Source organism: Oncorhynchus nerka, unplaced genomic scaffold, assembly GCF_034236695.1.
Source record: "Oncorhynchus nerka isolate Pitt River unplaced genomic scaffold, Oner_Uvic_2.0 unplaced_scaffold_21___fragment_6___debris, whole genome shotgun sequence".
NCBI lineage: Eukaryota > Metazoa > Chordata > Actinopteri > Salmoniformes > Salmonidae > Oncorhynchus > Oncorhynchus nerka.
In genome coordinates, this window is record NW_027040335.1 from 5,001 (window position 1) to 30,175 (window position 25,175).

The 25,175-nt window shown below is 47.9% G+C and overlaps 1 protein-coding gene across 1 annotated transcript in view; it reads left to right on the forward strand.

Annotated features, from left to right (window-relative positions):
• Window positions 1–25,175, forward strand: part of LOC115133119 (protein O-mannosyl-transferase TMTC1-like) — a 31,296-nt gene that overhangs the window by 380 nt on the left and 5,741 nt on the right. The window contains exons 2-9 of the mRNA XM_065016537.1: window positions 8,019–8,132; window positions 11,374–11,517; window positions 12,638–12,746; window positions 13,206–13,308; window positions 20,213–20,348; window positions 20,492–20,636; window positions 20,853–20,990; window positions 24,010–24,132. Of these exons, the coding sequence (XP_064872609.1) occupies window positions 8,019–8,132; window positions 11,374–11,517; window positions 12,638–12,746; window positions 13,206–13,308; window positions 20,213–20,348; window positions 20,492–20,636; window positions 20,853–20,990; window positions 24,010–24,132 (1,012 nt within the window). The remainder of the gene's footprint in view (window positions 1–8,018; window positions 8,133–11,373; window positions 11,518–12,637; window positions 12,747–13,205; window positions 13,309–20,212; window positions 20,349–20,491; window positions 20,637–20,852; window positions 20,991–24,009; window positions 24,133–25,175) is intronic.

The window sequence follows — 25,175 nt, forward strand, 5'->3', positions numbered from 1 at the left end:
TATGGGGTGTGTGGTCAGTGGTATGGGGTGAGTAGTCAGTGGTATGGGGTGTGTGGTCAGTGGTATGGGGTGAGTGGTGGGTGGTATGGGGTGAGTGGTCAGTGGTATGGGGTGAGTGGTCAGTGGTATGGGGTGTGTGGTCAGTGGTATGAGGTGAGTGGTCAGTGGTATGGGGTGTGTGTTCAGTGGTATGGGGTGTGTGGTCAGTGGTATGGTACTATTTACCCTTCCTCTCTCCTACTATTTACTCTTCCTCTCTCCTACTATTTACCCTTCCTCTCTCCCACTATTTACCCTTCCTCTCTCCTACTATTTACCCTTCCTTCTCTCCTACTATTTACCCTTCCTCTCTCCTATTTACCCTTCCTCTCTCCTACTATTTACCCTTCCTCTCTCCTACTATTTACCCTTCTCTCCTACTATTTACCCTTCCTCTCTCCTACTATTTACCCTTCCTCTCTCCTACTATTTACCTTCCTCTCTCCTACTATTTACTCTTCCTCTCTCCTACTATTTACCCTTCCTCTCTCCTACTATTTACCCTTCCTCTCTCCTACTATTTACCCTTCCTCTCTCCTACTATTTACCCCTTCCTCTCTCCTACTATTTACCCTTCCTCTCTCCTACTATTTACCCTTCCTCTCTCCTACTATTTACCCTTCCTCTCTCCTACTATTTACCCTTCCTCTCTCCTACTATTTACTCTTCCTCTCTCCTACTATTTACTCTTCCTCTCTCCTACTATTTACCCTTCCTCTCTCCTACTATTTACCCTTCCTCTCTCCTACTATTTACCCTTCCTCTCTCCTACTATTTACCCTTCCTCTCTCCTACTATTTACCCTTCCTCTCTCCTACTATTTACCCTTCTCTCCACTATTTACCCTTCCTCTCTCCCACTATTTACCCTTCCTCTCTCCCACTATTTACCCTTCCTCTCTCCACTATTTACCCTTCCTCTCTCCTACTATTTACCCTTCCTCTCTCCTACTATTTACCTATTTCCTCTTCCTCTCTCCTACTATTTACCCTTCCTCTCTCCTACTATTTACCCTTCCTCTCTCCTACTATTTACCCTTCCTCTCTCCTACTATTTACTCTTCCTCTCTCCTACTATTTACCCTTCCTCTCTCCCACTATTTACCCTTCCTCTCTCCCACTATTTACCCTTCCTCTCTCCTACTATTTACCCTTCCTCTCTCCCACTATTTACCCTTCCTCTCTCCCACTATTTACCCTTCCTCTCTCCCACTATTTACCCTTCCTCTCTCCTACTATTTACCCTTCCTCTCTCCTACTATTTACCCTTCCTCTATCCTACTATTTACCCTTCCTCTCTCCCACTATTTACCCTTCCTCTCTCCCACTATTTACCCTTCCTCTCTCCTACTATTTACCCTTCCTCTCTCCTACTATTTACCCTTCCTCTCCCTACTATTTACCCTTCCTCCTCCTACTATTTACCCTTCCTCTCTCCCACTATTTACCCTTCCTCTCTCCTACTATTTACCCTTCCTCTCTCCTACTATTTACCCTTACTATTTACCCTCTCTCCACTATTTACCCTTCCTCTCCTACTATTTGCCTTCTCTCTCCCACTATTTACCCCCTTCCCTATTTCTCTCTCCCACTATTTACCCTTCCTCTCTCCTACTATTTACCCTTCCTCTCTCCTACTATTTACCCTTCCTCTCTCCTACTATTTACCCTTCCTCTCTCCTACTATTTACCCTTCCTCTCTCCTACTATTTACCCTTCCTCTCTCCCACTATTTACCCTTCCTCTCTCTACTATTTACCCTTCCTCTCTCCCACTATTTACCCTTCCTCTCTCCTACTATTTACCCTTCCTTCCTCTCCCACTATTTACCCTTCCTCTCTCCTACTATTTACCCTTCCTCTCTCCTATTTATTTTCCTCTCTCCTACTATTTACCCTTCCTCCTACTATTTACCCTTCCTCTCTCCTACTATTTACCCTTCCTCTCTCCTACTATTTACCCTTCCTCTCTCCCTACTATTTACCCTTCCTCTCTCCTACTATTTACCCTTCCTCTCTCCCACTATTTACCCTTCCTCTCTCCCCTATTTCCTTCCTCTCCTACTATTTACCCTTCCTCTCTCCTACTATTTACCCTTCCTCTCTCCCCTTCCTCTCTCCTACTATTTACCCTTCCTCTCTCCTACTATTTACCCTTCCTCTCTCCTACTATTTACCCTTCCCTCTCCTACTATTTCCTCTTCCTACTATTTACCCTTCCTCTCTCCCACTATTTACCCTTCCTCTCTCCTACTATTTACCCTTCCTCTCTCCCTACTATTTCCTCTCTCCCATGTTACTATTTACCCTTCCCTCTCTCCTACTATTTACCCTTCCTCTCTCCTACTATTTACCCTTCCTCCCACTATTTACCCTTCCTCTCTCCTACTATTTACCCTTCCTCTCTCCCACTATTTACCCTTCCTCTCTCCTACTATTTACCCTTCCTCTCTCCTACTATTTACCCTTCCTCTCTCCTACTATTTACCCTTCCTCTCTCCTACTATTTACCCTTCCTCTCTCCTACTATTTACCCTTCCTCTCTCCCACTATTTACCCTTCCTCTCTCCTACTATTTATTTCTCCCTTACCCTCTCTCCCACTATTTCTCTTCCTCTCTCCACTATTTACCCTTCCTTCTCTCCCACTATTTACCCTTCCTCTCTCCTACTATTTACCCTTCCTCTCTCCCACTATTTACCCTTCCTCCTCCTACTATTTACCTTCCTCCTCCCTACTATTTACCCTTCCTCTCTCCACTATTTACCCTTCCTCTCTCCACTATTTACCCTTCCTCTCTCCTACTATTTACCCTTCCTCTCTCCCACTATTTACTCTTCCTCTTCCTACTATTTACCCTTCCTCTCTCCCACTATTTACCCTTCCTCTCTCCTACTATTTACCCTTCCTCTCTCCTACTATTTACCCTTCCTCTCTCCTACTATTTACCCTTCCTCTCTCCTACTATTTACCCTTCCTCTCTCCTACTATTTACCCTTCCTCTCTCCTACTATTTACCCTTCTCTCCTACTATTTACCCTTCCTCTCTCCCACTATTTACTCTTCCTCTCTCCTACTATTTACCCTTCCTCTCTCCCTACTATTTACCCTTTCCTCTTCCTCCTACTATTTACCCTTCCTCTCTCCCACTATTTACCCTTCCTCTCTCCTACTATTTACCCTTCCTACTCTCTCCTCTACTATTTACCCTTCCTCTCTCCTACTATTTACCCTTCCTCTCTCCTACTATTTACCCTTCCTCTCTCCACTATTTACCCTTCCTCTCTCCCACTATTTACCCTTCCTCTCTCCACTATTTACCCTTCCTCTCTCCTACTATTTACCCTTCCTCTCTCCTACTATTTACCTTCCTCTCTCCCACTATTTACCCTTCCTCTTCCTCTTCCTCTCCTACTATTTACCCTTCCTCTCTCCCACTATTTACCTTCCTCTCTCCTACTATTTACTCTTCCTCTCTCCTACTATTTACCCTTCCTCTCTCCTACTATTTACCCTTCCTCTCTCCTACTATTTACCCTTCCTCTCTCCCACTATTTACCCTTCCTCTCTCCTACTATTTACTCTTCCTCTCTCCTACTATTTACCCTTCCTCTCTCCTACTATTTACCCTTCCTCTCTCCTACTATTTACCCTTCCTCTCTCCTACTATTTACTCTTCCTCTCTCCTACTATTTACCCTTCCTCTCTCCCACTATTTACCCTTCCTCTCTCCTACTATTTACCCTTCCTCTCTCCTACTATTTACCCTTCCTCTCTCCCACTATTTACCCTTCCTCTCTCCCACTATTTACCCTTCCTCTCTCCTACTATTTACCCTTCCCTCTCTCCTACTATTTACCCTTCCTCTCTCCTACTATTTACCCTTCCTCTCTCCCACTATTTACCCTTCCTCTCTCCTACTATTTACCCTTCCTCTCTCCTACTATTTACCCTTCCTCTCTCCTACTATTTACCCTTCCTCTCTCCTACTATTTACCCTTCCTCTCTCCTACTATTTACCCTTCCTCTCTCCTACTATTTACCCTTCCTCTCTCCTACTATTTACCCTTCCTCTCTCCTACTATTTACCCTTCCTCTCTCCTACTATTTACCCTTCCTCTCTCCTACTATTTACCCTTCCTCTCTCCTACTATTTACCCTTCCTCTCTCCCACTATTTACCCTTCCTCTCTCCCACTATTTACCCTTCCTCTCTCCCACTATTTACCCTTCCTCTCTCCCACTATTTACCCTTCCTCTCTCCTACTATTTACCCTTCCTCTCTCCTACTATTTACCCTTCCTCTCTCCTACTATTTACCCTTCCTCTCTCCTACTATTTACCCTTCCTCTCTCCTACTATTTACCCTTCCTCTCTCCTACTATTTACCCTTCCTCTCTCCTACTATTTACCCTTCCTCTCTCCTACTATTTACCCTTCCTCTCTCCTACTATTTACCCTTCCCTCTCCCTACTATTTACCCTTCCTCTCTCCCACTATTTACTCTTCCTCTCTCCTACTATTTACCCTCCCACTATTTCTTCCTCTCTCCTACTATTTACCCTTCCTCTCTCCTACTATTTACCCTTCCTCTCTCCTACTATTTACCCTTCCTCTCTCCTACTATTTACCCTTCCTCTCTCCTACTATTTACCCTTCCTCTCTCCTACTATTTACCCTTCCTCTCTCCTACTATTTACCCTTCCTCTCTCCTACTATTTACCCTTCCTCTCTCCTACTATTTACCCTTCCTCTCCTCCCCTTCCTCTCCTACTATTTCCCCTTCCTCTCCTACTATTTACCCTTCCTCCCACTATTTACCCTTCCTCTCTCCCACTATTTACCCTTCCTCTCTCCCACTATTTACCCTTCCTCTCTCTCCTACTATTTACCCTTCCTCTCTCCCACTATTTACCCTTCCTCTCTCCCACTATTTACCCTTCCTCTCTCCCACTATTTACCCTTCCTCTCTCCTACTATTTACCCTTCCTCTCTCCTACTATTTACCCTTCCTCTCCTACTATTTACCCTTCCTCTCTCCTACTATTTACCCTTCCTCTCTCCTACTATTTACCCTTCCTCTCTCCTACTATTTACCCTTCCTCTCTCCTACTATTTACCCTTCCTCTCTCCCACTATTTACCCTTCCTCTCTCCTACTATTTACCCTTCCTCTCTCCTACTATTTACCCTTCCTCTCTCCTACTATTTACCCTTCCTCTGTCCCACTATTTACCCTTCCTCTCTCCTACTATTTACCCTTCCTCTCTCCCACTATTTACCCTTCCTCTCTCCTACTATTTACCCTTCCTCTCTCCCACTATTTACCCTTCCTCTCTCCTACTATTTACCCTTCCTCTCTCCTACTATTTACCCTTCCTCTCTCCTACTATTTACCCTTCCTCTCTCCTACTATTTACCCTTCCTCTCTCCTACTATTTACCCTTCCTCTCTCCTACTATTTACCCTTCCTCTCTCCACTATTTACCCTTCCTCTCTCCTACTATTTACCCTTCCTCTCTCCTACTATTTACTCTTCCTCTCTCCTACTATTTACCCTTCCTCTCTCCTACTATTTACCCTTCCTCTCTCCCACTATTTACCCTTCCTCTCTCCTACTATTTACCCTTCCTCTCTCCCACTATTTACCCTTCCTCTCTCCTACTATTTACCCTTCCTCTCTCCCACTATTTACCCTTCCTCTCTCCTACTATTTACCCTTCCTCTCTCCTACTATTTACCCTTCCTCTCTCCTACTATTTACCCTTCCTCTGTCCCACTATTTACCCTTCCTCTCTCCTACTATTTACCCTTCCTCTCTCCCACTATTTACCCTTCCTCTCTCCTACTATTTACCCTTCCTCTCTCCCACTATTTACCCTTCCTCTCTCCTACTATTTACCCTTCCTCTCTCCTACTATTTACCCTTCCTCTCTCCTACTATTTACCCTTCCTCTCTCCTACTATTTACCCTTCCTCTCTCCTACTATTTACCCTTCCTCTCTCCTACTATTTACCCTTCCTCTGTCCTACTATTTACCCTTCCTCTCTCCTACTATTTACCCTTCCTCTGTCCTACTATTTACCCTTCCTCTCTCCTACTATTTACCCTTCCTCTCTCCTTCCTTCCACACTCTCTCCATAACATGTTGTTTTACAAGCCAGATTAATGGGTGTGCGTATAAAGCTGTTCATTAGAACATGGCAAGGTCAGATTACATGCTAATCACACACACGCGCACACACACACACACACACACACACACACACACACACACACACACACGTAAACACACCCCTGACCCCATCTACAGTATATGTCCTCAGCAGACATTATCTCTCTCCCAGACTCTGCTTCCTGCTGTTTATCGATTAGTTTATCCGTCCGTTCCTCTTCCTGTCTGCTTCGCTAACAGATAAGGACAGGCTACTAAGACACCTCATTTCATCCCTCCCTCCCTCCCTCCATCTCTCATTCTGGGATCTAGGCAATTTACTTGTCTAACATCAGCTAGCTTGGGGGAGGGGCAATATTTGCGCAATAGTGACAATTTCATGCAGCGCTAAAGGGACTTTTTTCAGACCCACCAAAAGCAGGTCTTAACAGTAATTCAGTTGGATTTCGAGAGCGGAAGCGCAGCCTATCCAGTACCTTTTGTGTCGGTGAATCTCGTAGTTAGAAACGATTGGTTTCCCTCCAAAACCAAGCATAGCCTACCCTCCTCTTAATGAGGGCTGGTTTAGCAGCATCTCAAAGGTGTGTGTTTTGATCCTGGCCATTAGCCAAATAGCCTATGATTAAAGGGGTTTTAAATGGTCTCCGGAGAGGGCTTTGAAATATTTGAGAGGTTTTAGCCCTCGTGCTTTTTATTATTCATAATTCACATACCTGCATAATTCATTGAGCTTTTTCGAGTACGCTATCCATCTCCATTTTCAAAGAGCGGCCCTCATTCCGTTTACAAAAGACACACACTCCTTCAAACTATTCAGTCCTATGCTGTTTGTTGTTGTTGAGAATCTGCCTTGCAAATAGGATACAATGATACAATGATACAATGGCCAATGTAGAAATATTGTGGTGGTTTTAAAAAACAGATTGCTTTTGTTGTTGGTTTATATGATTAAAGACCAAGCCCTTCATAGGCTACCCTTACCTTAGGCCTAGGCTACTAACAAATGCTGGTTCAATGGCAATGCATTGTCTTTTCTTAATCCTTACCTTTATCCTAGCCTATCCATGAAAGGTGTTTAAATGGTCTATTCGTCAGAGTGCCTTGAATGAAACATCTACTACACATCCTAAAACATAAACAAATCTTACTTGCATTCTTAATTTCACTCGTTCAGGTATCCAACCCCATCTCCAAACAGCACCTCTCGCCCAGTTACCAAAGATTCGCTTCTCCAAACATATTTCAATGATTCAGTCCTATAATGCAGGATCAACAGTAGGCCTAGGCTATATTTTGCTTCTTGAGAACGTGCCACACACATATGCAATTTATAGGAGCCTAGTATTTTTATTTTATTTTAGGAGAAGTGCGATGAGGACAGACATGCCCTCGTTGAAGCCAATTACAACAATGATGACTGTCAACACTCCAAACATATTGAGGGGAAAAAAAATGGATTTTTTACTATCACTCGTTACTGTAGCCTAAGCTTTTTATTAAACTGTAGTATCAATCCGCAATGGGCCAGGGCGAGCAAATTCAGTGCACCCAGTCGAATTGCAGTTGATGACAAGGCAAAGGCCATCAATAACTTATAGAACTTGAGACGAACACATGCAGTAAAAGGAGACTGCACTTCCTGATTTGGCCTTGTTTTGAAGAATGCTCATTAAGAATGCTAGCGGCCACGACTGAAGCCAAGCGAGAGTTGTCTTGGGGGTGTGGTTTGGTGGCGGTGTGGTTTGTTCATCTGCTTCACTGCCTCTCCTCCTTTTCCCCTCATCCTCTCTCTCTCTCTTTACTACAGGTCTGGCATCCAGACGTTGCCTCACAACGCCAAGGTTCACTACAACTACGCCAACTTCCTGAAAGACAGAGGGCGCCACCAGGAGGCCATCCACCACTACAAAACTGCTCTCAGGTCAGTTATAGTGTCCATAATGACCGAGCTTTTGCTGTTTACACCACTACAAATCTGCTCCGAAGACAATCTGAGTGTTCAAGAAAGTAAAACTACAGGAATAAGACTGAGTTTAGGTGTTTCATCCTGATCACCGTGTCAACTGGACACAGTCTCGCCAAACCACAATCCTTCCTCAACCGCAATAACACCATCAGCTTTTCAACGTTCAGGGATACGGTCATTCTGCCAAAACCACAGTCTCGGTTCTCCAGGGCATGTTTGAAACCTCAGGTGTCCTCACCCACTGCTGGACCTGGAAGTTTTCAAGTTACATTCAAAATGACATCGAGGTCAGAAAACCCCACTGAGAAACGGTAAGAAACCCCATTGGAATCTCGGCTCCAAACCTCAATCAGCAAGCGGTCAAGAAACGGTCAGGTAGGTCTCAACGGAGAACAGTTCTTCGCCCTTGCTCCAGGACAAAGAGAGGACACCTTTCTTAATATGGCGTGTCGTCCCTATAATGTCTAGACTGTACCTCCAGGCCTAACTAGAATTCATTCATTTAAGTAGGAGACACGTTATTGACTATCGTAGGTTGATGGTCCGCCCCCTCAATTAATTACAAAACACTCTTTTATTAAATCAGGAGGAACTCTGTGTTCTGCACATAAATGCATGAAGGCACACACGCTCTCTTGCTTGCACACACAGGCACACACTAGAGTGCATATTCTCAAGCATGTAATGGCCTTGTCTCAGCTCGATGCTTGCAGCCCATTCATCTCAGTGAGACACAAACACCCAGCGCTCTACCTAATGAAATAGGGGATCCATTTGTTCTGCCTGTCACTGGCCCTGGCCCAGAGGGCTATATATTTATCCCCCAGTCCAGCGTTCCCTTTTTCTCGTCCCCCTCTCTTCCCTCCCCACTACCACCCTCCATTCTTCTTGAGTCATAACTGATGATCCTTTCAGTGCTCTGTCATTTTGTCTCTGTGTAGTTGTGCGGGTGTGTGTGTGAGAGAGTTTGTTTGTCTCAGTCGTCAGTATTTGACTGACAGGAGCAGGGAAATCATGCTGTGTGTGTCTGCTGCTGTATCTGAGGCTCTCTCCCCTCCTCCTTCTCCTCCCTTCCCTTCCCTCCTCCTCCCTTCCCCCCTCCTCTCTCTTCTCTCCCGTCCGCCTGTCCCCCCCCCTTCCCTTCATGTCCCGTCCCTCCTCCTCTCGCTTCTCTCCCCTCCTCCCCCTCTCCTCTCTTCCAGTGTGCCAGGCGCTAGCTAGAGCCAGTTTGACATATTTGGACAGAAGGGTTTAGGTCCAGTGGGATCATTCTTTTCTCTTTCTGCAGTTTGTTCTTTTACCTTTCTATCCCCCCTGGCAGAGATGTAGACGCTCACTGAAGGATGCTCCGTGAGCTGGTTTAGCTAGAGTGTTTGTGTGTGTGTGTGTATATAGGGATGCATATCTCAGACCTTAAATCAGTTCCCTTCCCCGTTTCTATGTTCCTCATGCCCCTATCCGTCCATCTCTCCATCCTCCGAAAACCCCATAATTTCATCCACTTTCCTCCCCCTTCCCCTTTTCCCATCTCTGTCTCATCCCTCCACGTAGTCAAAGACAGACGAGCAGAAGTGTGCTCCCTCTCTTTCTCCCTCTCACTCTCTCTCTTTTCCTGTTCCCCTCGAATGCCTTCTCCTGCCTGTATCTACGTATAGCAACAGGATGCTGCATGTGTGCTGTTATAATTGTGTCCAGAACCCTGTGCTGCCTTTGTCCCCCTCCAAACCACGACTCTCTACACAGAGGCTGCTCTGAAATGGTACCCTTTTCTCTATGTTCTGTCAAAGGTAGTGTACTGTATAGGGAATAAGGCAGAAATACTTCAGGAATACTTCAGGAAATGAAGAGGTGGTCAATTCCATTTGTTTCCTAACGGCTATTGTGTACGTTGCTTGTACGTTGTCAATGGGCTGCACGGTGCATTCTGGGTCATTCTGGGTCATTCTGGACAAGTGGGAGTCAATTGGGCCCTAGCTCAAAAACCCCATATTAGCATGAATTGCGTGAACAAGAAAAACAACGTGACAAACCACGACGTGAGATAATAACTTGTTCTCTTTAACACCGTATAGCTTTGAAATCGGGACATTGCGCAGGTAGAAGGGATTGCGTGACGCTTAACTTAGCAACCGCGTGACGCAGCATGACAACGTGAACGCGATTGGTCTACAGTCGAGGCATTATATGTTACATTATACAGTCATTGGCCAATGACATTACCATCTCCTCATTTCTTTAAGTATTTCTGGAATAGGGTGCCTTTTTTTTTCAGACAACAAAGTTTAACCCTCAGGCAATTTACCTCCACTTCAAATGAGGTTCGTAGCTCATTTTTCTTGTTTTTGATTTGGCCTAAAAGGTGGTAAGAGAGAGAGGCGATGTTGTTACCCTGGAGTTGTTGGTTTTATTGCATGCTTTCGAGGTTGTTTTATTAGTTTGTTTTTCAGGTTTAGTGTTCTGGTCCCCTGCTTAGACATTAGATTGGGTGATGGTGTGTGTGTGGGGATCAATAGTGTGCTTACGGCAGTGTGCGTGCCACTAAGTCCACACTGCTTCCTTTTGAGGCAGTGTCACACTGAAAGGCGACGTAAACTGTGACTCGTTAGCCAATGGAAAGGAGCCTGAGTTGCCATGGAAATGGACACGGTTGTCGTGGCGTTGTTTCACCTCTCGCCCCCCGGCGTTGTGATGAGTGTCTCTCACAGTTATGGCACTAATAATTCAAATGGATTTACAAATTACATGCCACCTTTGACCCGATCCTTTCTAAAAGCACTCAATGCTCTTTAAGGGCGTTTCATGCCTTTTTCAGACACTCTAGAATGATTGATTTACAGAAGCCATTTTGTGTACGATAACCATTATCAGGATAACAACCACTCATCCTAATGACGGTATCATGGGGGTCATGTCGTCTTCTTGTAGTGCTTTGGGGGTCATGCAAGGACAAATGAGAAGGGTCACATGTCCCCAAAGTGCTAAATTGCTTCCTGTCATCGGCATGGATTTCAAGGACCAGACCGATCAGGCACCTTTTCAACCAGTAGCGGTCATCACAAAATGTGATGAAGGAAGAATGTTTTCTTCCAGATTGGAACTTGAAGATACCTGTTTTGTTTTCTTCTCCTCCTCTCCCTGAACTACTTTCCTGCTCTTCTCCTTTCCTCCTCCCTTCCCCCTCCTCTAACCTCTCCAGGTTCTACCCTCGCCATGCCAGTGCCATGAACAACCTGGGTACTCTGACACGCCACCCAGAGGATGCCGAGCACTACTACAGGACCGCCCTGGACACCAACCCCCAGCACAACAGAGCCCTGTTCAACCTGGGAAACCTGCTCAAGTAGGATGTACACACACACACACACACACACACACACACACCTGCATGCATATACACACACGGCATGCGTACACACACACACATTGTGCGTGCACTCAGAGGTCTCAGCACAAGGCTCGCACCCCATTCATTCGTACACACCCTGTCCCTGCAGCTCACATAACGAGGAACACACAGTGCCCTACCTGAGGATAAATGGCTTACATTAGCAGAATGCTGTGTCTGTTCTTTCCCACACAGTCATAGCGCTGAGGGGAAATAGTTTAGACACGCGGTGGCGAGCTGTTCTGCTTGTTGCTCATTAGGGCTGTGTGTGTGTGTGTGTGTGTGTGAGTGTGTGTGTGTGTGTGTGTGTGTCACATCATCGACACTGCTCTGCTCTACTCATCCCTGTCACTCTGGCAGGAGGCTGATTGGAAAAAGATTTAGTTTAACACAGAGATAAACAGAGCACTCATGAAATCACTGGGTAGACACAAAGAGGGGGCTTAGGTGGGGGCTTGTTAGAACAACAAAACACTTTCATACACACACACACACAGACACACCAGCGCAGCAGACTTGGCGTTTGCCGGGACAGTGGGAGTATTCTGTTACTGTTTGTTTACTGTCTGCATTATAGCCCCCACCTACTTTATTGTCATTGATGGGCGTGTAAGGTGTTTGTAGTACACACACAGCAGCATTCCTGCTTGCCTGGCTGGCTCTAATGGAGAAACATGGCAGTAATGGCAATACAAATTAACTCCATTATTGCGCTACAGATCCATCAACTTCAACATTGATGGGAGTGTAAAGTGTTTGTAGTACACACACGCACACACACACGCACGCGCACACACACACACAGCAGCATTCCCTGCTAGCGTGGCTATCTCTAATGTTGAATCAAATTAACTTCATCATTGCGCTACAGATCCATCAGGTCTATATTTTCAATTACGACCTGTGAACATACAGCCTCGGGCCTAGAGACAGACCCAACATGGATTCCCATTACTCCTGCTGGGCCTGACACTGTTTCCAGGTCATCTACTGTATGGATACACAGCGGGTGTGTTTGTGTGTCAGCAGAAAACGGACACAACATAGCCATATGATGATGATGATGTTATTTCAGGTCCCAAGGGAAGAAAGAAGAGGCAGAGGCTCTGTTGAGAGACTCCATTCGGTTCGGCCCACACTTCGCTGACGCCTATTCCAGTCTAGCATCACTTTATGCAGAGCAGGTAACACACACACACACACACACACACACACACACACACACTTTGCAGGTAATACACACGCCATTCCAGTGATGTCTCAATCTATGCACTGGTTGCATACACACACAAAAATACACACATTCTCTCACACACATACTTAGCATGCACTCACACACACACTTTTGTAAGAGCATGTTAGGCAATGTGAGATCTGCTATATCCCCCCTTCCCCCCTTTCCATAGATTCAGAATTCAATTAAAATTCGCTGTAGATCATTAATCTTGCTGCCGGGAACTCCAGTCACTGTGCCATTACTTTGGCTTGTTCAATTAAACACGCTCACTGACTCCCTAACCTTCTATTACCACAGGCTCTTTCTAACCTTATCTCAGCGTAGCCACAATTTCACACATGACATCAGCTCATACTCAATAATTCAATAGAACTATTTTATTGATCTCGTATTTTTTTTATTATAGAAGCGGTTTGCGGAGGCCAATGACGTTTATCTTCAAGGCATAGAGAGCTGCCCGGACAGCTCGGACCTGCATAATAACTACGGAGTGTTTCTGGTTGATACCGGTGAGTTCCGTTGGGTTGGTAGGAGAATGTTGATCTGTCTGCAAATAAAGTTTTAGCTTACTCACACCTCTCTCTCTCTCTGTCTCTCTCTGTCTCTGTCTCTCTCTCTCTCTCTCTCTCTCTCTCTCTCTGTCTCTCTCTCTCTCTCTGTGTCTCTCTCTCTCTGTCTCTCTCTCTCTCTCTCTGTCTCTCTCTCTCTCTCTCTCTCTCTCTGTCTCTCTCTCTCTCTCTGTCTCTCTCTCTCTCTCTCTCTCTCTCTCTCTCTCTCTGTCTCACACCTCTCTCTCTGTCTCTCTCTCACACCTCTCTCTCACACACCTCTCTCTCACACACCTCTCTCACACACCCCTCTCTCTCACACACCTCTCTCACACCTCTCTCTCTCTCTCACACACCTCTCTCTCTCTCTCTCACACCTCTCTCTCTCTCTCTCTCACACCCCCTCTCTCTCTCTCTCTCTCACACACCTCTCTCTCTCTGACACACACCTCTCTCTCTCTGACACACACCTCTCTCTCTCTCACACCTCTCTCTCTCACACACCTCTCTCACTCTCTCTCACTCTCTCTCACACCTCTCTCTCACCTCTCTCTCTCTCTTTCACACATTTCTGTCTCTCTCTCACACTCTCTCTCTCTCACACCTCTCTCACTCTCTCTCTCACCTCTCTCTCACACCTCTCTGTCTCTGTCTCTCCCTCTCTCTCTCTCTCTCTCTCTCTCTCTCTCTCTCTCTCACACCTCTCTCTCTCTGACACACACCTCTCTATCTCTGACACACAACTCTATCTCTCTCTCACACCTCTCTCTCTCACATATTCCTCTCTCTCTCTCTCACACCTCTCACTCTCTCTCTCATCTCTCTCACTCTCTCTCTCACACCTCTCTCTCTCACACACACCTCTCTCTCTCAGACACACACCTCTTTCTCTCTCTCTCTGTGTCTGTCTCTGTCTCACACCTCTCTCTCACATCTCTCACACATCTCTCTCTCTCGCTCTCACACACCTCTCTCTCTCGCTCTCACACACCTCTCTCTCACTCTCACACCTCTCTCTCTCTCTTTCTCACCTCTCTCTCGCTCTCACACCTCTCTCTCTCTCTCACCTCTCTCTCTCTTTCTCTCTCTCACACCTCTCTCTCTCTCTCTCTTTCACACCTTTCTGTCTCTCTCACACCTCTCTCTCTCTCTCACACACACACCTCTCTCTCTCTCTCTCACACACCTCTCTCTCTCTCTCTCACACACCTCTCTCACTCTCTCTCTCTCACACCTCTCTCTCTCTCACACACCCCTCTCTCTCTCTCTGACTCTCACACCTCTCTCTCTCTCTCACACCCCTCTCTCTCTCTCCCACACACCTCTCTCTCTTGCTCTCACACCCTCTCTCTCTCGCTCTCACACACCTCTCTCTCGCTCTCACACACTCTCTCTCTCACACACCCCTCTCTCTCTCTCACTCTCACACACCTCTCTCTCTCACACCCCCTCTCTCTCTCTCTCTCTCTCTCTTTCACAACTTTCTGTCTCTCTCTCACACCTCTCTCACTCTCTCTCTCTCACACCTCTCTGTCTCTCTCTCACACCTCTGTCTCTCTCACACCTCTCTCTTTCACTCTCTCTCACTCTCTCTCTCTCACACCTCTCTCACTCTCTCTCTCACACCTCTCTCACTCTCTCTTTCACACCTCTCTCTCTCACACACCTCTCTCTCTCGCTCTCACACACCTCTCTCTCGCTCTCACACACCTCTCGCTCTCACACACCTCTCTCTCTCGCTCTCACACCCCTCTCTCTCTCTTTCTCACCTCTCTCTCTTTCTCTCTCTCACACCTCTCTCTCTCTCACTCTCTCTCTCACCTCTCTCACACCTCTCTGTCTCTCTCTCACACTTCTCTCTCTCTCACACCTCTCTCACCCTCTCTCACACCTCTCTCTCTCTCTCTCTCTCACACCTCTCTCTCTCTCTGACACACACCTATCTCTCTCTGACACACACCTATCTCTCTCTCACACCTCTCTCTCACACACATCTCTTTCTCTCTCTCACACCTCTCTCTCTCTCACCTCTCTCTCACACACCTCTCTCTCTCTCACACCTCTCTCTCTCTCTCTCTCACACACCTCGCTCACTCTCTCTCTCACACCTCTCTCACTCTCTCTCTCTCACCTCTCTCTCTCTCTCTCTCTCTCACACCTCTCTCTCTCACACACCTATCTCTCTCTCACACCTCTCTCTCTCACATACTCTCTCTCTCTCTGACACACACCTCTTTCTCTCTCTCACACCCCTTTCTCTCTCTCAACCTCTCTCTCTCTCTCCCTCACACACCTCTCTCTCTTGCTCTCACACACTCTCTCTCTCTCGCTCTCACACACCTCTCTCTCTCGCTCTAACACCCCTCTCTCTCTCACACACCCCTCTCTCTCTCTCTCTCGCTCTCACACCACCTCTCTCTCTCTCACACACCCCTCTCTCTCTCACACACCCTCCCTCTCTCTCTCTCTCTCTCTTTCACAACTTTCTGTCTCTCTCTCACTCTCTCTCTCTGTCTCTCTCTCACACCTCTGTCTCTCTCACACCTCTCTCTCTCACTCTCTCTCTCTCTCACCTCTCTCACTCTCTCTCTCACACCTCTCTCACTCTCTCTCAAACACCTCTCTCTCTCTCTCTCTCACACACCCTCTCTCTCGCTCTCACACACCTCTCTCTCGCTCTCACACACCTCTCACTCTCACACACCTCTCTCTCTCGCTCTCACCCCTCTCTCTCTCTCTCTCTCTTTCTCACCTCTCTCTCTCTCTCTCTCTCTTTCTCACCTCTCTCTCTCTCGCTCTCACACACCTCTCTCTCTCGCTCTAACACCCCTCTCTCTCTCACACACCCCTCTCTCTCTCTCTCTCTCGCTCTCACACACCTCTCTCTCTCTCACACCCCTCTCTCTCTCACACCCCCTCTCTCTCTCTCTCTCTCTCTTTCACAACTTTCTGTCTCTCTCTCACACCTCTCTCTCTGTCTCTCTCTCACACCTCTGTCTCTCTCACACCTCTCTCTCTCACTCTCTCTCTCTCACACCTCTCTCACTCTCTCTCAAACACCTCTCTCTCTCTCTCTCTCTCACACACCTCTCTCTCTCGCTCTCACACACCTCTCTCTCACCTCTCACACACTCTCTCTCGCTCTCACACCTCTCTCTCTCTCTCTCTCACCTCTCTCTCTTTCACTCCCTCTCTCTCTCTCCCTCTCTTTCACACCTTTCTGTCTCTCTCTCACCTCTCTCTCTCTCACTCTCTCTCTCACACCTCTCTCTCACACCTCTCTGTCTCTCTCTCACACCTCTCTCACCCTCTCTCACACCTCTCTCTCTCTCACACCTCTCTCTCTCTCTGACACACACCTCTCTCTCTCTGACACACACCTATCTCTCTCTCACACCGCTCTCTCACACACACCTCTCTCTCTCTGACACACATCTCTTTCTCTCTCTCACACCTCTCTCTCTCTCACACCTCTCTCTCACACACCTCTCTCTCTCTCACACCTCTCTCTCTCTCTCACACACCTCGCTCACTCTCTCTCTCACACCTCTCTCACTCTCTCTCTCTCTCACACCTCTCTCTCTCTCTCTCTCTCACCTCTCTCTCTCACACACCTATCTCTCTCTCACACCTCTCTCTCTCACATACTCCTCTCTCTCTCTGACACACACCTCTTTCTCTCTCACACACCTCTCTCTCTCTCTCTCTCACACCTCTCTCTCTCACACCTCTCACTCTCTCTCTCATCTCTCTCACTCTCTCTCTCACACCTCTCTCTCTCACACACACCTCTCTCTCTCAGACACACACCTCTTTCTCTCTCTCACACCTCTCTCTCTCTCTCTCTCTCTCTCTGTGTCTGTCTCTGTCTGTCTCTGTCTCACACCTCTCTCTCACACATCTCTCTCACACATCTCTCTCTCGCTCTCACACACCCCTCTCTCTCGCTCTCACACATCTCTCTCTCGCTCTCACACCTCTCTCTCTCTCTTTCTCACCTCTCTCTCGCTCTCACACCTCTCTCTCTCTCTTTCTCACCTCTCTCTCACTCTCACACCTCTCTGTGTCTCTCTCTCTCTCTCTCACACCTCTCTGTCTCACACCTCTCTCTCTCTCTCTCTCTCTCTCTCTCTCTCTCTCCACCTCTCTCGCTCTCTCTCTCTCTCTCTCTCTCACACACCTCTCTGTCTCACACCTCTCTCTCTCTCTCACCTCTCTCTCTCTCTCTTTCTCTCTCTCTCACACCTCTCTCTCTCTCTCTCTCTCACACCTCTCTCTCTCACCCCTCTCTCTCTCTCTCGCTCTCACACACCTCTCTCTCTCTCACACACCCCTCTCTCTCTCTCTCTCTCTCTTTCACACCTTTCTGTCTCTCTCTCACTCTCTCTCTCACACCTCTCTCTCACACCTCTCTGTCTCTCTCTCACACCTCTGTCTCTCTCACACCTCTCTCACTCTCTCTCTCACACCTCTCTCTCACCTCTCTCTCTCTCTCTCTCTCTCTCTCTCTCTCTCACACCTCTCTGTCTCACACCTCTCTGTCTCTCTCTCTCTCTCGCTCTCTCTCTCTCTCTCTCTCTCTCTCTCTCTCTCACCTCTCTGTCTCACACCTCTCTGTCTCTCTCTCTCTCTCTCGCTCTCTCTCTCTCTCTCTCTCTCTCACCCTCTCACTCTCTCTCTCACACCTCTCTCTCACACCTCTCTGTCTCTCTCTCACACCTCTGTCTCTCTCACACCTCTCTCTCTCTCTCTCACACCTCTCTCTCACACTCTCTCTCTCTCTCTCTCTCTCTCTCTCTCTCTCACACCTCTCTGTCTCACCTCTCTGTCTCTCTCTCACCTCTCTCTCTCTCTCACACACCTCTCTCTCTCTCTCACACCTCTCTCTCTCTCTCTCTCTCTCTCTCTCACACCTCTCTGTCTCACACCTCTCTGTCTCTCTCTCTCTCTCGCTCTCTCTCTCTCTCTCTCTCTCTCTCTCTCACCTCTCTCACTCTCTCTCTCTCACACCTCTCTCTCACACCTCTCTGTCTCTCTCTCACACCTCTGTCTCTCTCACACCTCTCTCTCTCTCTCACACCTCTCTCTCACACTCTCTCTCTCTCTCTCTTTCTCTCTCTCTCTCTCACACCTCTCTGTCTCACACCTCTCTGTCTCTCTCTCACACCTCTCTCTCTCTCTCACCTCTCTCTCTCTCTCACACTCTCTCTCTCTCTCTCTCTCTCTCACACCTCTCTGTCTCACACCTCTCTGTCTCTCTCTCTCTCTCTCACACCTCTCTGTCTCTCTCTCTCTCTCTCTCACACCTCTCTCGCTCTCTCTCTCTCTCTCTCTCTCACACCTCTCTGTCTCACCTCTCTCTCTCTCTCTCTCTCTCTCTCTCTCACCTCTCTCTCTCTCTCTCTCTCTCTCTCTCTCTCACACCTCTCTCTCTCACCTCTCTCTCTCTCTCTCACACCTCTCTCTCTCTCTCTCTCACACCTCTCTGTCTCACACCTCTCTCTCTCTCTCTCTCTCTCTCACACCTCTCTGTCTCACACCTCTCTGTCTCTCTCTCTCTCTCTCTCACACCTCTCTGTCTCTCTCTCTCTCTCTCTCACACCTCTCTCGCTCTCTCTCTCTCTCTCTCTCACACCTCTCTGTCTCACACTCTCTCTCTCTCTCTCTCTCTCTCTCACCTCTCTCTCTCTCTCACCTCTCTCTCTCTCTCTCACACTCTCTCTCTCTCTCTCACACCTCTCTCTCTCTCTCTCACACTCTCTCTCTCTCTCTCTCTCTCTCACTCTCTCTCTCTCTCTCTACACCTCTCTGTCTCACCTCTCTGTCTCTCTCTCACACCTCTCTCTCTCACACTCTCTCTCTCTCACACCTCTCTCTCTCTCTCTCTCTCTCACCTCTCTCTCACACCTCTCTCTCTCTCTCTCTCTCACCTCTCTCTCTCACCTCTCTCTCACACCTCTCTCTCTCTCTCTGTCTCACACCTCTCTCTCTCTCTCTCTCTCTCTCTCTCTCTCTCTCTCACACCTCTCTGTCTCACACCTCTCTGTCTCTCTCTCTCTCTCACACCTCTCTGTCTCTCTCTCTCTCTCTCACCTCTCTCGCTCTCTCTCTCTCTCTCTCTCTCACACCTCTCTGTCTCACACCTCTCTCTCTCTCTCTCTCTCTCACCTCTCTCTCTCTCTCTCTCACTCTCTCTCTCTCTCTCACACCTCTCTCTCTCTCTCACACTCTCTCTCTCTCTCTCACACCTCTCTCTCTCTCTCTCTCTCTCTCTCTCACACTCTCTCTCTCTCTCTCTCTCTCACACCTCTCTGTCTCACACCTCTCTGTCTCTCTCTCACACCTCTCTCTCTCTCACACACCTCTCTCTCTCTCACACCTCTCTCTCTCTCTCTCTCCACACCTCTCTCTCACACCTCTCTCTCTCTCTCTCTCTCTCACACCTCTCTCTCTCACACCTCTCTCTCTCTCTCTCACACCTCTCTCTCTCTCTCTCTCTCACACCTCTCTGTCTCACACCTCTCTCTCTCTCTCTCTCTCTCTCTCACACCTCTCTGTCTCACACCTCTCTGTCTCTCTCTCTCAATTCAATTCAATTAAATTCAATTTGCTTTATTGGCATGACGTAACAATGTACATATTGCGAAAGCTTATTTTGGATATTTACAAAAAACATTTTTAAAAATGGCAATCAAATTGTCAACGGGACAACAGTAACAACAATAACCAAGTGTCAAAATAACCATACATTCAACAATAAGTATACAGTAGAGGACATGTCTCTCTCTCTCTCACACCCCTCTCTCACTCTCAATCTCTCACACCTCTCTCACTCTCACTCTCTCTCTCACTCTTCTCTCATTAGGAGAAGGCGATCTGGCGGCAGCCCACTACCAGCATGCCGTGCGTCTCAAGCCAGTGCACTACGTCGCCATGGTAAACTTGGGCCGCCTCCTTCGCTCCTCAAGTGAGAACAAGGAGGCGGAGTCTTGGTACAAAAAGTGAGTTAAGAGGTGACAACCAATTTGGGAATATGGGAGTGCCCATTGTTCAGAGAAGAGAGTCATGGGTGGCGCTGTCCTGTGTGACCTTGTATGAGCTCTTGTTGACCTTCCATTGACCTCTCCCTGACCTTTGACCCCAGGGCCCTGCAGGTGACGAGGAAGGTGGACATCCTGACGCCACTAGGGGCGCTGTACTACAACACAGGACGCTATGAGGAGGCTCTGCAGGTGTACCGCGAGGCGGCTACGCTACAGCCAGATAGCACCGATATCTGGCTGGCTCTGGTGAGGCACAACACACACACACAGACGCAGGCACACACACATGCAGGCATGTACGCGCCACATGCTGCAGTCATACCAGGACAGCACAAACAGATGTCTGGCCCTGAATTGCCCTCTCTCTCCCTCTCTCTCTCCCTCTCCCTTCCTCCTCTCTCTCTCCCTCTCCCTTCCTCCTCTCTCTCCCTCTCCCTTCCTCCTCTCTCTCTCCCTATACAGGCACAAGTGTTAGCCATGGCAGGCCGCTCTAAAGAGGCCGAGAAGATGACTCTGGGCATCATATCGAAGCAGGGGAGCTGCATCGAGTGCTACCGCCTACTGTCTGCCATCTACAGCAAACGAGGCAACTACACAGAGGTGCGTGTGTTGTTGGGTCTGTGGTGTCTGCCTTTGAAAGAAAGAACGGGAAAGAGTGAGAAGAATAGAGAGAGTGATGGGGGATGGGCGAAGGACCGAGACGGGGGATGGGCGAAGGACCGAGACGGGGGATGGGCGAAGGACCGAGCCGGGGAATGGGCGAAGGACCGAGCCGGGGGATGGGCGAAGGACCGAGATGGGGGATGGGCGAAGGACAGAGACGGTCAAGAAAAACAGAACAATCCTTATCGCCTCAGGGTCAGCAACAGTGATCGCCGCGGAAACAGTGGTTGCTATGGAAACCCATCACATCCAGATTCCTGTCTTCTCCAAGTCTCACAGGATCCCATCCCCATCTGTTCACACTGATCGTTCATTCGTTACTTCATTCACTTCATCTCTCCATTCTGATCACATTCTCCTCCTTCTCCACCGCCGTTCCCTGGTTCCATCCCTCATTCCATCCCTGTAGACACTCTAACAGAATGGATGCAATTCCTGTGTCCCAAATGGCACCCATATCCCTGTGTAGTGCACTACTTATGCGGAATTGGGTGCTATTTGGGATTTAGCCTAACTGCTAAAAAATAGTATTTCCTTCCTAAAATAACAGAGGTGGTATTGGGGACCTGACAAGAGCAGCTAACTTTTTTGTGCCCGGGACCGGCAAGATAAGGCCTTTTCTTCCCCTCTGGGGTATAAAACATATTGACAATTGTTTTTAAAATTCAAAACACCAATTTATCTATACATTTTCTCTATTATGTGTACTACCCTCACACCAGTGGAGGCTGCTGAGGGGAGGACGGCTCATAATAATGGCTGGAACGGAGCGAATGGAATGGCATCAAACACGTTTGATGTATTTGATACCTTTCTACTAATTCCGTTCCAGCCTTCACCACGAGCCGTCCTCCCCCATTAAGGTGCCACCAGCCTCCTGGGCCTAACACATATCATTTGTTTAGGACAGTAATAACATAGCCCATCACGCTATTTGATTCTCTCTTTTAGGACACCTGGTAATATCATCAACAAAACAAAAAAATATATATATTATTTGGTGAAAATGTTGAACTTACCTCAAACAACATAGTAACACACTAAGATATGTCAAATCTCAAATCAGGGAGGCCACCTTTCGATCTAAAGGATTTATTGAGAAAGGTATTGGGAAGACGATCTGCATTGCTTTCAAATGGGATTTTGTCACAGTCCGTTCCAACGCCTCCTGTGCAGTTTGTGAGCGCCGTAGAGGGAAACGGCAGGTAGGTCCACGTTGCTGAGGGTCACGGCTGTCGGTGATGGGGTCACAATAGCTAATAGCTCCGACCGGTCAAAAGTTAGAGCCGAAACTTGCTGGAAGAAAAAAAGAAAGTGCTCTGTTTTGTCACGAACCGTATTTATCGGCGATCGGAGGTTACTGGCGTAACCATGGTTTCTATGAACCAAGCGCGACATTTAGGAGATCGAGGCGAATCCAGTGCAATGAGTCAGGCTTTTTCAGGCCTTCCCTCTGTGGACTGGCGGCGGTCCCACGGGCCTGGGTTTGAGAAAGGCTGGACAAGAGGATACTTTTTCTCTCTCAGTCTCTCAGATAGAAAACAGAGTGAATATTACACCCTCCTCCCTTTGGATAGTCTTAGTGTGTTTCTGTCTCGTGTCTACATACTAACTCACCAGGGATACTGCTACACTTCCAGATCTGTTAGCTACACTATCTAGTTATCCCCTTAATGGGGGTTTTATACATGCTTTTTTTTCTCTCTCTCTCTCTTTCTGTCAAAGGGAAGGGAAAATAAAAAGCGATTGATGATATTTATGTTATATCTCAAGGATGAGACTTCTCTCTCCCAGAGGCAAAAGTAAATTGCATTAAATTCTCACCTCTCTCTTCCTCGTTCTTTTCTTTCCCCTTCAAATCTCTCAGCTTTCCGCTCTCTCTCTCTCTCTCTCTCTCTCTCCCCACAGAACACTGTCTACTACTATAATCAGCCTCACTCTCTTTTTTTTCTTTAAAAAAAAATCTCTCTCTGACTACCTTTTCTCTGCTCATCAGCCAGTGAATGACGAGTCTGTCTCTCTCTCTCTGATATGTCACGGTGCACTTCCAACGAGGATTTAGCCCGGCGTTTTACCAAAAAGCCTCAGACTTTTGTGTTTCCAGCTCCCTGGCCCGGCTCCTGGGACTCACTGGGCCATGGCCTCAGTAGACCTGCTCTGACTTGGGGTCAAGGCTGCTGGGGCTTTCAGGTTAAAATGACAGAACAATGGCTAACTGTGAACACGGGTTTACACCTTCAACAGTTATCACCTCCTCACAAGGCAACTCTTTTTGTTTATGCAGAGGTTGTTGATTCTGCTCTTCACAAGTCCTCACTGTCATCCCTATCTATGGAAGTCTATCCCTAGCCATGGAAGTCTATCCCTAGCCATGGAAGTCTATCCCTAGCTATGGAAGTCTATCCCTAGCTATGGAAGTCTATCCCTAGCCATGGAAGTCTATCCCTAGCCATGGAAGTCTATCCCTAGCTATGGAAGTCTATCCCTAGCCATGGAAGTCTATCCCTAGCCATGGAAGTCTATCCCTAGCCATGGAAGTCTATCCCTAGCCATGGTAGTCTATCCCGAGCCATGGAAGTCTATCCCTAGCCATGGAAGTCTATCCCTAGCCATGGAAGTCTATCCCTAGCCATGGAAGTCTATCCCTAGCCATGGAAGTCTATCCCTATCCATGGAAGTCTATCCCGAGCCATGGAAGGGTGTGTACACTAGTGTACACTGGTGATACAGTTGAGAAACAGAAGTAATGTCGTGGTTGAGCTTCACTCATGAGAACACTCTGAAACTGTCTCCACACACGTCTCATCAGGATCCCAGTGTGTGTGTGTGTGTGTGTGTGTGTGTGTGTGTGTGTGTGTGTGTGTGTGTGCGTGCGCGTGTGTGCGTGCGTGCGTGTGCGTGCGTGTGTGTGTGCTAACCTCTGTATATGTGTACTAATTCTCTCCTCTTCCTTCAGGCTCTGGATGCTCTAGACAAGGCACTACTTCAAAACCCCATAGACATGTCTGTCAGGGCAGAGCTTCACTTCTCCAAGGGCAACCAGCTCAGAGAGATGAACCAGCTGGACAGAGCCTTCGAGGTACAGGAGGCTCCACACACACACACACACACACACACACACCTCATTACTCTGCATACTTTTCTCCATCTGCTCTCTCTTCTCCCTCTCCTCATCCAAAAATGTTTCAACCTCTCCAACCTAATTAACTTTGTCTCCTGCTGGACACTCTCCTCTCTCTCCCTCCTCAACATTACACCATCTTCTCTCCGTCCTCACCATCATACCCCTCTCTCCCTCCTCACTGTCATACCCCTCTCTCTCCCTCCTCACTGTCATACACCTCTCTCTCCCTCCTCACTGTCATACCCCTCTCTCTCCCTCCTCACTGTCATACCCCTCTCTCTCCCTCCTCACTGTCATACCCTTCTCTCTCTCCCTCCTTACTGTCATACCCCTCTCTCTCTCCCTCCTTACTGTCATACCCCTCTCTCTCTCCCTCCTCACTGTCATACCCTTCTCTCTCTCCCTCCTTACTGTCATACCCTTCTCTCTCTCCCTCCTCACTGTCATACCCTTCTCTCTCTCCCTCCTCACTGTCATACCCCTCTCTCTCTCCCTCCTCACTGTCATACCCCTCTCTCTCTCCCTCCTTACTGTCATACCCCTCTCTCTCTCCCTCCTCACTGTCATACCCTTCTCTCTCTCCCTCCTTACTGTCATACCCTTCTCTCTCTCCCTCCTCACTGTCATACCCTTCTCTCTCTCCCTCCTCACTGTCATACCCTTCTCTCTCTCCCTCCTTACTGTCATACCCTTCTCTCTCTCCCTCCTCACTGTCATACCCTTCTCTCTCTCCCTCCTCACTGTCATACCCCTCTCTCTCTCCCTCCTCACTGTCATACCCCTCTCTCTCTCCCTCCTCACTGTCATACCCTTCTCTCTCTCCCTCCTTACTGTCATACCCTTCTCTCTCTCCCTCCTCACTGTCATACCCCTCTCTCTCTCCCTCCTCACTGTCATACCCCTCTCTCTCTCCCTCCTCACTGTCATACCCATTTCTCTCCCTCCTCACTGTCACACCCCTCTCTCTCTCCCTCCTCACCATCATTACCCTTCTCTCT